Source organism: Capra hircus, chromosome 23, assembly GCF_001704415.2.
Source record: "Capra hircus breed San Clemente chromosome 23, ASM170441v1, whole genome shotgun sequence".
In the NCBI taxonomy this organism is placed as follows: Eukaryota; Metazoa; Chordata; class Mammalia; order Artiodactyla; family Bovidae; genus Capra; species Capra hircus.
Genome location: NC_030830.1, coordinates 5,256,959 through 5,273,747, shown reverse-complemented (window position 1 = coordinate 5,273,747; position 16,789 = coordinate 5,256,959). Strand labels below are relative to the sequence as shown.

The window sequence follows — 16,789 nt, the reverse complement described above, 5'->3', positions numbered from 1 at the left end:
CACTGCTCTAGAGCATGGGTCATCAAACTTTTTCTCTGGAGGGCCAGATAATACATTTTTTCAGCTTTGCCCTTTTCATCACCTCTGCTCACACTTGCTCAAGTCTGCTATTGCAGCTGAAAGTCAACGTGTAAACAAACAGATGTGTCTGTTCCAATAAAACTTTATTTATAGACACTGCAATTTGAATTTCATGTAATTATTTCTTGTCTTATGAAATATCATCCTTATTTAGATTTTATTCTAATCATTTAAAAGTATATAATCTATTCTTAGCTCATAGGTCATATAAAAAGCTGTAGTTCTCAAACTGCCCTGCGTCCAAGAGCCAGGACAGGCAGCAGGCCTTGAGCTGGTCTGAAGCTCCCCATGTAATAAATGGAAAGAGCAGTCCCACCTTCAAACAAGAGTTTCCCTCCCTCTCCTCCTAAACAACAGGCAGAACCTCAAGTCAACAACATTCTTCTAAGAAGCCTTGGTCCTCTTATTCATTCAGAAGGCATTTCAGATCCTGTAAGGTATGAGCCTGCAGGGAACTCAGGTCACCTGGGAGCGGGGGACCCAGATATCACCCAGTCATCAGGACACTGCAGGGAGGAGCCTTCTGCTAGGGCCATGGTCCAAGCACAATAGGGGAATAGTGAAAGGAGGGAGGAATTCGTTCTGAAAAGGCGAGGTGGGCCGGGTGGGGGTGTAGACAACGCAGGACAAAAGAGTTAGTGTTGGGACGGGGTTGGAGAGCAGAAGAGGCAAGGGAGGACATTCTGGGCGGAGGGAACTGTCTGTGTAAAGTCAGGACAGTACAAGTGGCTCAGATTCAGTGAATCTGCCCCCTGCCCCACTCTGCCCCAACGTGTGGAGGATGTCGATGGGAGATGAGGCCAGAAAGGGAGGCTGGGCTCGGATCATAGTCCATGCCGATACATGTGGATTCTATTTTTAAGGCACTGGAGTATTTTTAAAGGCTTTTAAATATAGTAGTAACATGATCGACTCTGTATTCTAGAAATTAAGCAAGTGGAGATGTGGAATATAGACCAGAGCGGGGAGAGACTTCAGGCAGGGAAACTGAAAGTTGTGGCTGGACTAAATCAGACAGGAGATACAGCAGACTGACCTAAAGCGCTGACTGTGGTTAGGATCCTCCTCGAGCAGGGCGCCCCCCGGAGCGGCAGCTTGTCTTCCTTTCCCCAGGCTAGACCGGGTGACTCACTAGGTTGCTCCCTGCCCTCACAGGCTCTGGCTTTGCCCTTCACTCTCAGAGAGAAGCCACGTGAGCTCCTCCCAGTGTGGACGGAAGAGCCTCTTCCCGCCAGCACCCTCTCTGACTTTTGCTGCATCCACGCCAGTGCCCAGTGGCAGCTGGAAAATGGTCTGGACGGCCCCTGTGTCATTTCCCTTGTTCCTGCCTGCACGAGCTTCTGGTGGGGTGGGGGTTGCGGGGGTCGGGGGAGCGGTGGGCAGAGCCCTTGGCAGAGGTGGCAGCCAGGTGGCAAGACCGACAGGCTGAGAGACAGGTTAGTGTCCAAGGCCCGGGGGCCTGGACCACTTTGGGAAGCCATCCAAGGAAGCATGAGGGTGGCTGCATAAACCAATCACCAGTGTTTATACAGCACAATTGAAACAGTTATTTCTGCATCCAAAAGCTCACTTAGTAGATGGGAAGGGAGCTGTTTCCGCTTTCAGAGAGAGAATTTGTGTTTCTCCAAAGCTGTTTTGAAGGGAACATAGCAGATGACACTAACAAAGTAACAGTTTCAGCACTTTGTAAGTTGCATAAGGAAAAGGCTCAGTATTTCAGTAGTCTGCTGTGGATGAGGACTTACACAAACCAAGGGTAAAAATAGAGAGGACTAGAGCCTTTGCTTCCCTGCTCAGGACACTCCGGTGACTTCCTGTCACACTCAGGAGAAAATCCAAACCCTGCCACCACCCTCCCCTCTGAGCATACTAACCTGCTTGCTCTTGAACGCACCAAGCTCACTGGTATCTCAGGCCCTTTCCGTGGCTCATTGTCTCTGTCCGGAAGGTTCTTTCCCCAGATCTCAGAGTGGATCCCGCATAATATTCAGGTTCCTGCTTCCATATCAACTCCTTAGAGGGGCTTGCATGACCATTATCTCTAACATGAAACACCCCTCACCCCCCCTGGTCTATGAGGGTGGAACCTGTGAGAACCCACCTTCTAGTGGTTTTTCCCTGCTCAATATTTTTCTTCATGGCATCCACCACTTCAAAATTGTATAATATATTCCTTAAACTGTTGTCCTCCAGCTCCTACCAGACTGTGAGCTCTGAGAGTAAGATCTTTATCTGGGCTGCTGTATCCTCCTTTCCCAGAACAGCCCCTGGCATGTGGTAGGTGCTGAATTGATGTTTGTTAAATTAGAAAGCTGCCCAGGGATGGGGTGCCACAGAGGTGGGGACATTCCTCCAGCTTCTTCTGAGTGCCCACCACACTTAACAATATCGATAACAGTCTAATAGTGATAATAGTTATAATTAATCATTTTAAATTAATTTATATCATATAACATGAATACTGACATAATGATATATGATGTTACAAGGTTATATGATATAGTCATAAAATAATACAAAATAAATTTAATATTAAAAGAATAATAATGGAAATAATACTAATAAGCAACCATTTCCTAAGGTTTTGTTGTTATTGTTCAATCACTAAGTCATGTCTGACTGCAACCCTGTGGACTGCAGCATGCCAGGCTTTCCTCTCTTTCACTGTTTCCTGGAGTTTGCTCAAATTCATGCCATTGAGTCAGTGATGCCATCCAACCATCTCATCCTCTGTCGTCCCCTTTTCCTCATGCCTTCAGTCTTTCCCAACATCAGGGTCTTTTCCAATGAGTCAGTTCTTCGCATCAGGTGGCCAAAGTATTGGAGTTTCAGCTTTAGCATCAGTCCCTCCAATGAATATTCAGGACTGATTTCTATTAGGATTGACTGGTTGGATCTCCTTGCAGTCCAAGGGACTCTCAAGAGTCTTCTCCAACACCACAGTTTGAAAGTATCAGTTCTTCGGCACTCAGCCTTCTTTATGGTCCAACTCTCACATCCATACATGACTACTGGAAAAACCATAGCTTTGACTAGACGGAACTTGATAGGCAAAGTGATGTCTCTGTTTTTTAATACGCTCTCTAGGTTTGTCATAGTTTTTCTTCCAAGGAGCAAGCATCTTTTAATTTCAGAGTAAAACTAATGTTTTACTATGTGCCAGACTATTCACTTTTATCCACATGATATCATTTAATCCTCATTATAGCCCTAGCAGGTTGGTATTATTCTCTATTTTACATTTCAGAACGCCAAAATTAGCAAGTTAGAAATTTGTTGAGATTCTAACACACGTTTACCTGACTGTAACACCTTTGTGCTTTTTTATATATATGTAACTAACAAGGCAGCGACCCAGACCACCTTGAAATGAACTTCAGGTAGGTTTTCAGGTATATTCTGTATAGAACAGAAGCAGGAAAGCAGGAGAGCCACTTGGGGTGAGTTAAGCTTTTTACCTAGAGAATGAAAAAGTCCTAGCTATGCTTTGGGAAACTGTTTGAAAGCATTAAAATGAGGTGAGATCGTGTTCACTATTCAATGATGTTCATCAAACGAAACAGGAGGTGATTCAGCTTTACTGCTGAGGAAGCCAAAGGAATGTTATCTAGATCTCCTGGAGGCCAAAGACTCATCATCTTACAGATGAGAAGGCCTGTGACATATCCAGGCAGACACCAAAAGAAAAATTTCCCGCAAGCTAGTGACTGTCCCATGAGTCTGTAGGACTGTTAGGAAGGTCCCTGCAGCATGTTGATTATGCTGTCTAGTTTCTCAGTTGTGTCCGACTATTTATGACCTCATGGACTGCATAGCCCACCAGGCTCCTCTGTCCATGGCAGCATATGTCACATGCTTAATGTGTGTTCAGAAGGACCTTGCAAAATCACTCAGGCTCATTTTCCCTCTAAAGCTAAATGAGGGAAAGAGGCCTAGTGGAGGTCCAAAACGGTGAGTCAACCTTGCCATGATCACCTGGGCCGGGGTGGGGTGTGGCGCTCTGGGGGTCCTGTCCAGGGTGGGGGGTCCTCTTATTTAAACTGTGTCCGGAAACCCCTTTTGTAGGACAGCTGCTCTCCTGTACTTTTTGCTTAGCTCATAAGTTAATCCACTGGGAATTGGGAAGGAAAAAAATCAAACTGATTCTCATCCAACCTGGTCAGGAAAAAAAAAACAAACACCAAGGGCTGAGTTTTTCCATCAGAGTCATGTAGTCTGGTTGGAGTCCATCCCTTTCAGGGACAGCCATTGTCTATATTCACCAAGTCTCAATCCTGAGGTCCCATGAAAAAGAATTTTCCCCTCACCACTCCACGCCTCAGAAGAGTTGCTGAAGGTGGCTGTTTCTGTCCTCTCCTGGGTGATCTTTCTCTCTATAGAAAGTATGAAGCTGAACCAAATGTTCCATGCATTACTGAGAGAAGACTGGTCTTTTTAACCAACTTTCTCAAACAGCAGGCATTTTTTTGGTCGTTGTTCCCCAGATAATAAGTGTTGGTGGGTTAATGGGTCATCTTCAGGAGAGAGGTCAGAAGGAAAAACTGCAGTGTTCAAAGCTGGAGCTAGAAATGCCAGCCATCAAAGAACGCAGTACTCGGTGAACAGTGATGATGTATGGGGCGGGCACACTGGCCAGCCCCATCGGAGAGGTCACAGCTAAGCTTTATCCTCTACAAAGCCAGAGGAGGTCTCTGAATGCAGCTGACCCCTCAGCTCCCCGAGGCCCCGGTGAGAAGCCAACCAGGGAATCCCTGGTGCCCAGCTCCAGAGTTCCCTTTCACTTAGGGAGAATTGTATTCTGTCGCCTTGCAGACTGACACTGCAAGTACTTTGAACACTGAAAAGAACACACACACACAAAAGCAAACAGCCGCAAGGAAAGGGAGGGGAGGGAGGAGAGAAAGGGAGAGAGAGAGATAGCAGCAGGGGTAGTTAGTAAAAAGGGGCCCCCGGAGACAGAAAACCTTTTGTTCCCTGAGTTCGTTTCATGTAGAGCTTGTGAGGTGAATGGCTTTGGAATGAAATGGATTTATGAAGGAGTTGCTAGGTCACAGGACGCATGGCTGTCAGACTGCTTTGTGAATTCCATTTCTTTAAAATTCGGATTAATCTTTAAAACTAAAAAAAAAATTTTTTTTAAGTGTTCATCTCCTCTTCCCAGGGTTTTGGTAGAGGTTCGGGGTAGATGAAGTATAATGTTTGGTAGGATTCCGGGAAGGTTCCCGAGTTTCTTTTCCACCCTCTCCGACAATGTAAAAATAAATGATCGCATTACAAGTTCTTTGTCAGTTTCCAGGAGTTCGGGGTGGGCGGGGCGTCCGCGTTACCTTGGCCCGCGAGCCAATGGCGAGGCTATATGCAAACGAGCTCCGTGCTCTGCCGGCCGGGACGAAAACAGTGAGCTCAGAGGCTGGGCGGGCTGAGTGGCACTGAGGTCGGTGCTGCGCGGAGAAGCGGCCCGAAGCTCGGCTGTCCTCGCTTGCATTTAAGCCCAGCGCTCGATGGAGGGGCGGGCTCGCTGGTGCTTAGTGCAATCTCGCTAGTACAGGAAAACGGCTCAGTTCACCGCTGCCGAGATGAAGTATAAGGTAAGAGTGACTTATGCAGAAGGTTTCTCTGTGTATGTGTGTGTCCACCACTGTGACAGCTCCTCTGCTGTGCCCCCAGAGCGGTTCTGAGATGGATCACCGGGTTGCCAGACAAGCAGGCAGGCAGAGATCCAGCCTCTGAGACCTACGCCGGGAGCTCGCAGCGCGCCCAATCCACCCCCGCTGCAAGTTCCCCGGCGTCGGTGTCGGTCTTGGCGCCGGGGTATGGCAGTCACTGCAGATCGGAGGGCGTCTAACTCCAAGGGGAGCGCGCCTGGGCTCAGGACTCCCGGCTCCCGGGGCCTAGCCTCCACTACCCCCACGCCCCCGGAGCCGTAGTAAGAGAAGAATCAAAAGTGCTAAGTCTCTCAGGCTGGCTATTTTCAAGCAGTTTTCATCCTTTGCATTAAAGCGTTCGCTTTGGGAAGCAGTTTGCCATATATAATTTTAGTGGGAGAACTTAAAGTTTCCAGGTACTATTATACAGCTGATGATGGAGGATTTTGATATCCATAAAGGACGTTGGATTCAGAACCAACTGAATATATGCTATCTCTTGGAAATACTTTCATGGCGTTTGAATGGACGGAGGGTTTGAAGGCTCCAGCCAGTTTATTGTCTCTGAAACTCAAAAGAGTGTCAGGACGCTCAGCAGCCTGTTTTCCCATGCATTTGTGTGTTTATTCCTGGAAAAAGGATTTTAACTTATTTAGAATATACTATTTTGTCTAAGTTGCCTCCATCTAACCAGGCTAGCAGCTTCAGGAGACCCCTATTCAAGCTGATTGCACAGAATCGAAGGTGAATTTTCCTTGGAGGATGAACACTTCTGTTCTGGAATAGACACAGTCCTCGAGACACAGGGTCGATCCCTGGGTTGAGAAGATCCCATGGACAGAGGAGCCTGGAGGGCTGCAGTCCAAAGGATCGCAAAGAGTCCCACAGGACTGAAAAAGAGACTGAGCATTATTGTTATGTTAGCACGTTTAAACAAACATACTGCTATTGAAATGCGTTTTGGCAAGGTATTTATGCTCCGGGATTGGCAATTTGAATTACCTGTCTGACCTGCAGGATTGTACCAGCTGAGAGCTACTTTGCCTTCTTTCTGAATCATCCAGCTTCTGGCTCATCCTTTCTTAAATGTGAGGTTGTAAATCCTCAGTCCTGGCTGATAGCCACTGGCTAACCTCCGTGATAAGCCTTTTATTCAAAAGCTATAAATCATGTTCAATAGCTCTAAATCTAACTGTTGAAAGTATCTATTGTGATGCATGAGTTATAGTTCTCCTTGAAAAGGTTAGAACCCTCTGAAGGCCAGGGGTATCAATTATCACAACTATCAGCTTTCCATTTTCTGCCTCAATAGGAAAGATCAGAGAGATGGATAATCCTGAAGATTCTTAGTATTTTTGACATTAGGATACAACCAGAGGCAGATCCTTCTACCTGGCAGGAAAGCTCTCATTCTTGAAATGGTTCACTGGTATTTACGCAGTTCCTTTATTTAGAACAGTGATAAGATATCACTAATGTTAAGTCCCCACATATTATTTAGCCTTCAGTGAATCTTTGCCCTCCTCTTCCTACTGTAAATGCCTTTAGATTCATAAAAACCTTGGGGGAGGTCGGGGGTAGGGCGGGGGAGAAAATGTGTTCCTGCATTTATTGTTGGAAAGTATAAATAGCTGTTTTTAACATAGAGTACTGCAGTCTGGAAAGTGACAAAAAGTCTAAAGTCACTTTTATTCAGTGACCTCATCATGTTTAGTTTTATTTTGTGGAAAGAAAACATCATGGCAGCTGATGATGTGAACTGTGGTTGGCATTCATGGGGAAACCCTGCCTCTCTGCTGGCAAACACGCCGCCAAATGCTGTAAAGATATGATTTTTATTAGCTTGTGGGCATCTTTACCAGCAAAACTTCTGACTTCCCCAACTAACCAAATGACAGATTGACACCTTGTGGTGAGTATAAATAGAACCAATAGCTGAAGCAATCTACTTTCCCTTTCTTACAAAATCTATTTTCTCTCTTTTAATAATGGACTATTTCAGGAGGAGATGTTGTTATTTTAAGTAGAGGAGATGACACAAAGATAGAGGAATGATAAATAACAGTTTTTAAGACTCACCATGACAATACAGGGTTGTCATATATAGCTTTCCCAATTAACTCCATGAGGTAGTGTTAATACTTTATATTCATTTTCAGATGTGGAAATTGTGGCTCAGAGAGGCTAGGTAATTTATCCCAAACCACACAGCTGGAAAGTAGCAGAGCTGGAATTTGAACCAAGGTGATCTGGCTCTAGAACTTGTGACTTTAAACAACTATTAAAGAAAGAACTATCTGTGACCTCCTAAAATGTCCTGTGTGACTGCTTTTTCTTCTCCCATGTAGCTCAAGACTCTATGTCATTCAAAGTATCCCTGCAGAGTAGGTTCTTTTTTTTTTTTTTTTTAAACAGTGCCTCTACAAAGCAAAGTGAAATGAGTGTCTGACAGTCATTGCATTGAAGCCACTTAGGTAGTAAAGCCAGATAATTATTAGATTGTAAAACCCTGGAGTTGGGAATTACCTTTTAGATATTCTGTTGCTCTAAACAATACAAATTTAGCTCAGTTAAGACTTAAAAATGCTCACTGAGAGATTTATAATCCTGTCACTATAAGATTTTTTTTTTTAACCAGATTATCTGGTTTGGCTACTTCAGGGATCATAACTAGAGAACAACCAAGCCTCCACTCATTTTGAATTTACACATAGTTCCAAGTCAGCCAGCTATGCATTTATAGTCTCTTGAGCACGGTGGAATGCAAGCTATTACAAGCTATTACTTTGGTGAATTTTGGGGGTGGTTAGCCTATATGGGGTCTATTTTGGTTACATTGTATGTGTTTTTATTTGTTCATAGGAAGGGAGCCGTTCTTCTCATATGCACTTAAGGTTCCATTGCTCTTTAAAGGATGCCGTCTGGAGTTCTCTAATCAGTAAATTATGGAGGGCTTCATTTATTAAGAATTTTCCCCAAGCTCCTTTGAGTATACACAGCATGCTCTGCAATACTGGAGGTGGGTGAGGGGGCTATGCCTCAGTGGCCGTGGTGCTCAGTGAAGGCCTCCCTCCTGAGGGTCTGGGGGTGGGTTGTTGCTACTTTCTGCCAGGAGGGTAATTGAGAAGTGGATGCACAGCTGTGTTTGAGCAGAGGCCCCGCCCACTTTGTGCAGGCCCAGGCCTGGTAAGTGCCCCACAGGCCTGGACTGTTTGATCTCTAATAGCTGAGCAGCTTTTGTGGCTTGGCCAAATTTCTATATCCTGTGTGCGTACACTGAAACTCTAAATTATTTATCTAGTCTGCCATTCAACAAATTCATTCTTGAATGTTTTGATTGAAGAAAATTATAGATGAAACTTAGACTACAAATAAGAAAACTACATTCTGAAGTCCAGATTCTTGGGTTCTGACTGAATGTGGGTAAGGTAGGTTAGGGAAAGCAGAAAGAGTGTGCTAACGAAAAGCTTTCAAGGGGACTTTGGAAATGTTTTTATTTTCTCAGAGTGACTGGAGAAGATGTGATCCAAGTGTCTTCCATTTAGTCAGCCTGTTTACTTACAGTCTATATGTAATTCCTGATTCTTCCCTGGCTTTGCCATTTTGGTTTAAAACGTTGTATACGCTTCTGAACGGTGTGTTGCACACCCTGCCCCCTGCCTCTTTTTTAAATCCCATCTGAGATTTCAAAGCAACAAAAGATGCTTTGAAAAAAATTAAGTTTTCTTATGTATTGTTTCACTGATTGAGCAAGCCCATTTTCAGAGCTAAATGACTTACCTGCTTGGAGATCAAAGTCTTTACGGGACTGAAGGTGTTCTGAGAGCACCAAGTGTGCAAGATGCACGTAACAAAGATTCCGTAAGCACCCCTTCTTTGCTGGGATGTACATCAGTCCTCTTCTAAGAACTCATCAGCGGCGGCTTCCTGTCTGCACCCCCGCCCCCCACTTCTAAAGAAACTTCCTCTCTACTTTTCAAGCCTCTTTGCCAATTCACTCCCCTTTTGTGCCCTTATGACCTCATTGTCTCTCATTTTTTTCATTCAAGCATCCATTATACTTCTCCAGTACCAGACTTCTAGAGGGCTGGCCTCCCCCCACCCACACAGGCGTGACACACTCAAAGCACTCTCTGTACCCCTGTCTTCCTGCTCTCCTCTGAGTCTGCTATGGAAAATCGTGGTCCCTTGCTGCTCCTGTTCATTGGCTCCTGTCTCTTTGTGCCTGCATGACTTGGTTCGTCTGTACTTGCTAGAAGTCAAGTCTCCTCATCCATCCACTCTATGCAACAATCAGAAGCCTAAACCTTTGTCTCCTATCATCTCTACAATAGGCTTTCTGTTTTTCACCTCTGCCCTACTCTGTTAGCACTGCCTTACTCATTAACCCCTTTCAACCAAATTACTATCTAAATGATACCTGGAATTCACCAAGGTTGCCCACTGGGGCTGTCCAGCTTTAGGTAAGCCCCACTCAATGAGAGACTCACCCTTTATCTGTATAGAGGCAGATTGATAGGCAAGCCCTTGAATAAAAAGTATGATCCAGGATCTGTTGTGTGTTGGGGCCTGGACGGGGACTTGGTCTTAGGTGTTCTTGCAGTAGAGGCAAGGTAGAGCGTGGGGTTTGGGGAAAGGCATTTCTGTTTGCTGTGACTCAATGCTCTGTAACCTTGGGCAAGTTAAGCTCTGTGAGCCTCAGCTTTCTTATCTGTAGGGTGGCTCAGCAGTAAAGCATCTGCCTGAAATGCAGAAGACTCAGGTTCAATCCCTGGGTCAGAAAGATCCCTGGAGGAGGAAATGGCAACCCACTCCAGTATTCTTGCCTGGGAAATCCCATGGACAGAGGAGCCTGGCAGGCTACAGTCCGTAGAGTCGCAAAGAGTCAGGCACGACTGAGGGAGGGAGCACCACCACCAAACTAGCGTTAATCCGGCCTCGTGGATTGTTCTAAAGCCGAAGTGAGATGTTTTGCATGGAGAGGTGTTTACCGTGGCTGCACTGGAAATAGACAATCCCAGCAGGCCCCAGCTCTCCTTGTATAAGTATATGCCCAACAGACTTGAAAGGATAGCGTGGACTCAAAACTTGGATTATGTCAAAACCCTATTTACTACGTTAAAATAATCGAGTACTATTAAATATTCCATGGGCCTGGCTGTGTCTTGTAGAAATGCGGTCTCCAGACACTAGGGTGTACCAACTCACCTGTGTCCCCATTTGCTAATATATTAGTGCTTTGGTATCTTCATAGTTATTAATAAGATTTGATATTCCTGAGGTTATAGGCCCTTGCTCATAGGAGGTACTCAACGAACATTGAATTGAATGTTGGATTACATGAAATACACAAACAGCTATTAAAAGAGTTTTCCCCATATGGCCTGTTGGAAAGAACATAGATTCTGTTTTAAATCTCACTTTTGTTGCTTTTTAACAGTATAATTTTAGGCAAGCTTCCATTTTCTCATTTATAAAATGGGAGTAATAATACCTGTCTCATTAGATAGTTGTAAGGATATAATATTTGAAAATCATCAGTTTCTAGCACATAGTAGGCATTTAAAAATGGCAGCTATGGTACAATGCATTTATAAGATATAAAATATTCAGAATATACTCATATATAGGGATATTGATAGACACACTATATAGGTTAAAATGTAAGAGAAAACCTTCACTAGAATTGCTTTTCCATGACAAAAATATTACTGAAAAAAAGAGAAAAGTCATGACTAAAGAATCAGAGGTGGATTTGATACAGGAGGTGAGTAGGGCTCGGGGTAAACCACATCCCTCATCCTACTGGAGTCAGAGTGACAGGTATAAAGTTAGAGGTGCTGATGATCTGTTTTTAGATCACTTTAGGGCTAGAAAGGAACCTAAACAAATTGGTTTGAAATCCCAGCCCCTGGTATCCCAGCCCTCCAGTAACATATAGACTTAATTACCAAGCCTCCTTGCCAAGATAAACAAAATGGGGCCACTGGGAAGAAATACTCTCCTTTCAATTTAAAATGCAGAAAATAGCTACCAGTTACCTAGGCAATGGATGATTGCAAAGAACGTGGGCATGGAAAAGGGGTCCCCCTAAAAAAAAAAAAAAACCGTTTATACTTTGTCAACAACCCCACCTTCCTCTTATTTACTTTGAACATTCCAGTTATCTCCCTGCGGCATTTCTTACTAGTAAAAGAGGACTCCAAATGCCTGGGGAACATTACAGTTCAGTTCAGTCGCTCAGTCACGTCTGACTCTTTACCACCCCATGGACTGCAGCATGCCAGGCTTCCCTGTCCATCACCAACTCCCAGAGCTTGCTCAAACTCACGTCCATCGAGTCGGTGATGCCATTCAACCACCTCATCCTCTGTCGCCCCCTTCTCCTCCTGCCTTCAATCTTTCCCAGCATCAGGGTCTTTTTTAATGAATCGGTTCTTCGAGTCAGGTGGCCAGAGTATTGGAGTTTCAGCTTCAGCATCAGTCCTTCCAGTGAATATTCAGGACTGATAGATTTCCTCTAGGATGGACTGGTTGGATCTCCTTGCGGTCCAAGGGACTCTTAAGAGTCTTCTCCAACACCACAGTTCAAAAGCATCAATTCTTCTGTGCTCAGCTTTCTTTGTCGTCCAACTCTCACATCCATATATGACTACTGGAAGAATCAGAGCTTTGACTACACCTTTGTCAGTGAAGTAGTATCTCTGCTTTTCAATATGCTGCCTAGGTTGGTCCTAGCTTTTCTTCCAAGGAGCAAGCATCTTTTAATTTCATGGCTGCAGTCACCATCTGCAGTATCTCTGCTTTTTAATATGCTGCCTAGGTTGGTCCTAGCTTTTCTTCCAAGGAGCAAGCATCTTTTAATTTCATGGCTGCAGTCACCATCTGCAGTGATTTTGGAGCCCCCTACAATAAAGTCTGCCACTGTTTCCATTGTTTCCCCTTCAATTTGCCATGAAGTGATGGTACCGGATGCCATGATCTTAGGTTTTTGAATGTTGAGTTTTAAGCCAGCTTTTCACTCTCACTCAATACTGTCTTCCTGAGCAATTTTCCTTTTAATATAAATGCTTCATTGGTAACCTTTTCCACTCTGCACTGAAAAGAGCAGTACCTTCTTTCAAAAGGCAGACAGTGTGATCTAGGGGAATTCAGGCATGCACTTTGAGGAAGGTGGAACAGACTGCCCAGAAAATATAAGCAGTGATGGCATGTGACTGTGATTTTTCATGGTTGAGGTGGGGTGTGGGGAGGGGCAGCTAATTACAGAGATAATATTGGGTTGGCCAAAAAAGTTCATTTGGATTTTTCCATATATCTTCCGTATATAATGAACTTTTGGGCCAACTCAATAAAGCTGCCAGTGGAGTGTTTTTAAATACATATGCTTAGGTCTCATCATGGACTGGGATTCCCAGGTAGCTCAGTGGTAAAGAATTTGCCTGCCAATGCAGGAAACACAAGGGACCAGGGTTTGGTCCCCGGGTCAGGAAGATTTCCTGGGGTAGGAAATGGCAACCCACTCCATTATTCTTGCCTGCACAGAGGAAATCCCATGCACAGAGGAGCTTGGTGGACTATAGTCCATGGGGCTACAAAGAATCAGACACTACTGAGCAGCTGAGAACACACACAGACATCATGGACCACTAAATTCCAGTTTATTCTTTTTTTAAACAAACAAAAAAGACTAGTCCCTTCTCTCAGCCTCTTCCCCAATTAATTTAGTACATGAGTTGTGCTAAATGGTATTTAGGTAGGTGGTTCACGATCCTTCCTCAAAGGCTGGGTTTACTGATTTGAAGACATCTTTTTTCTTTGTAGATCTTGGTATGTACATTGCAGATGAGAATTCCTCCTGATATTTCTAATATGTCAAGGTAATAGTTATAAGATGTTACCAAAGTTGTTCCTTATGTGGAATGTTGATGTTTATACTTACCAGAAGTAAAGATTGAGCAACCCTGAATACGTGAAAGTGCAAGCATGGCAGAAAAATGCTTAATAGCATCTTTTTAATTTAAATTTCATTCCTTTCTTTACCCTTAGTTGTGTGTGTTGGGGAGAGGGGATTATTTGTGAAACTCTAAGTTGTGATCACCAAACGGCATATACAGCTCAGATTTGAACCAGATCTCTCTATTTAAGTAAAGCAGTGTGTATTTAGACAGCATTTTTCCTAACTTCTTCTTCTTCTACGTATGTGGAAACCCAGTGCTGTCTCTTGTATGAATTAGCCGTAGTCTCACTGACTTGTGGTAGTCGGCGTGTTACCCGGAACTCAGCACCTCACTCCCACAGAAGATGGGGCTGACTCAGGCCTCAGGCTTCTCTGTTCCCAGGCTCTGCACTCTACTGAAAGAGTGAGCTGGACTTCCCTCTCTCAGCCCCCGAATAGCCGTAACCAGCCAAGCCAGCACACTGCGGAGGCGGGAAAGCGGGCTTCTAGGCGCTGCAGCCTCCTCACAGGACGTGCTAGTGATCTGTCGATGAGCCTGTTGTTGTCACTGGTTTTTTTTTGTTTGCTTGCTTGTTGTTGCTTGTCATTCATGGCGTGACTTAGAAGCAGCAGGAAATGTGGCTGAGAGGACCAGCACCGCTTCAGGACCATCAAAAGAACACTGGCAGAAAGTCCCTTTTCCCTTGAGTGCTCCTCTGGGATAGAACTTCCGTGTTCTTCTCTGATTCTCCATCCTTTCCCACTCAGAGCTGCTAAGTGCAGTGAGCACCAGGAAAAGGATGATAAGGACACAGCCCAGGGGCGTCCACGGTGGAGTTGGACGGCTCAACAGTCCCACAGAGGCCCGGATGCCCTTGGAACAGACCTTGATTCCTTGCCAATGAGAGAACACGTCTGTTGACTAAATCCAAGACTCTTATCAGTACCTGTCTTTTTTTCTCCTATATCCTCAATTCAACCAAGGCAGATCCATTAACAAGATACATACTTAGATGTCTATCTTTTAGTTTAAAATATATTTCCCTTCTGTGGGTACGTATCCGTGTATCACAGACCCCAACATGGGACAGATGGTCTAACCCCGGGAAGGATATCTGAAACGGGGACCATCTTGGGAAGTTTACACGTGGTTGTTCCGGACACTAAACACAAGCTGCTCCCACGATCAATCGGCTGTCCAGGGCATTATCCCCTTTGCCTTAGGTCAGCTTTCTATCTGAGTTTTTCCAGCGTTGTATCAGAAAGTTGCCTCAGGGCTTTTTTTTCTAAAGTGGATTCTGGCACACCTTTCATAATCTACTTCTAAATAATATCTACAACATAACATTTTACTCCAGGAGACGGTGAGGGACGGGAAGCCTGGAGTGCTGCAGTCCTTGGGGTCGCGAAGAGTCAGCACGACTTGGCAACTGAGCACACACACATTTACTTGTAAATAATAAGATGGTCCTTTTCTTTCTCCTTGTGGAAGTGAAGAAATGAAGGCAAGATCGCTTTGAAATAGGGACCATGCAGAGAACACCTGAGAGAGCAAGAAGCAGTGACCGGGGCTGTGTTTCCATTGTTCTTGTTGAAACCTGGTGGGATGGCTCTGCGCTTCAGAGCCTGCGGCATCTGCATCCAGCCTCCCGCCCTCCCTTATTAAGATCTTAATTACAGACGCAGCTTACTTCGTTGCTGGAGGGAAAGAATTTAGCTCCTCTGAACTGTGTCTGTTTTTTTGGTGTGGCAGGTGTAATCATGATGAGATCATTCTGGTTTGTTTTCTTTCCCCGGAGGAATTTTTTTTCTTTTTTTTGAGGGGGAGGAGTGCAGTTCTTAAGATGCAATTTCATGAGCTCATAATAGTGCAGTAATCATAACTGTGCTTTGATTTTACAGAGACCCTTTCTTCTGAAGAAGTCAGTGTTTTGCATATATAATTCCATGACTCCTCTTGATGTTATTATAAAGAACGTGTGCATTATCCCCATTTTGCAAATGGGGAAACAGAGGCACAAAAGGCAGTGACTCATTGTCATTAATCTGACAAGATGAGGACCGAGATTAGACTCTATCAATTTAGTAATGTCGCGTGCATCCTTCTGTCCGGGTTCCGCCCCCCCCCCCCCCCCCCCCCCCCCGCAGCCCTACTGACATTGAGGGTGGATAATTCCTTCTTGTGGGGACTGTTCTGTGCATTGCGGCATCCTTGTCCTCTGACCACTAGCTACCAATAACATCCGCACATGCGCACACGCAATGTGACGACCAAAAATGCCTCTGAACATGGCCACATATCACCTGAAGCGAAGATTAGCTTCTCAGCATCTAAAGATTCTTTCTTGAGGCAACTCTGCAAATGCAGTGCTGACAGTCTCTGATTGTATATACCTGCTCAACCACGTGTACAAATCCATTTTTTAAAAACTCTTTGAGGACTTCAGAAATTAAGTAGGAGAATAACAATCAGGCGTCAAACCTAGGTCAGGAGTCATCTAAGAGTTCCAGTGAGGGGTGCCACCCAAGTTGCATCAGCTGTGTTCTGGCTGGGAGGCAAAGATTGATAGCATATGTACATATATGCATTCATGGATTTAGATATAACTTCATACCTTGGGGACTGCATACCTTGATGCAGGAAGATAAGATAGATGGGCATGTGAAAATAGGAAGATCTTTCCCTTCTTTGAAATATGCTTTATTAGATGTTACAACTTGGGTGTTTTGACTATTGGGAAATAATACAGTTGGGGGGAATTATATTATAATATTTGTGGACTAGAGTCCCCTACTCATTTATGACTTGATTCTCATTTCACTTCCCCAAGTACCTGAATGTTAGAGGGATTTGTCTAGACAGGCAAATAGAAGTCATTCGGTGCCAACACTGTAATGTTGGCTGAAATCCAGATGGTTGTTTTGCTGTTAATAAAACCTATCTTTTGGGTGAGTGGGTGTCAGGCCGTCATCATTATGTGGCGCCTGTCAGATTTATCTAGGGACAGACCCTGAAAAGCATTTGTGCCTGCCCCATGGTTTTGATCCCTTGCCAATACACTAGGCTTAAATCTATCAAAACCAGGCAACCTGGGACAAATGCTTACAGCATTTGAGGCTTAAT

General features: G+C 44.5%; 1 protein-coding gene across 1 annotated transcript in view; it reads left to right on the top strand.

Moving 5' to 3' along the window:
• Nucleotides 5,467-16,789, top strand: part of NEDD9 (neural precursor cell expressed, developmentally down-regulated 9) — a 53,277-nt gene continuing 41,954 nt past the window's right edge. Inside the window, exon 1 of the mRNA XM_018039015.1 lies at nt 5,467-5,669. Coding sequence (XP_017894504.1) covers nt 5,658-5,669 — 12 coding nt within the window. The 5' untranslated portion in view covers nt 5,467-5,657. The remainder of the gene's footprint in view (nt 5,670-16,789) is intronic.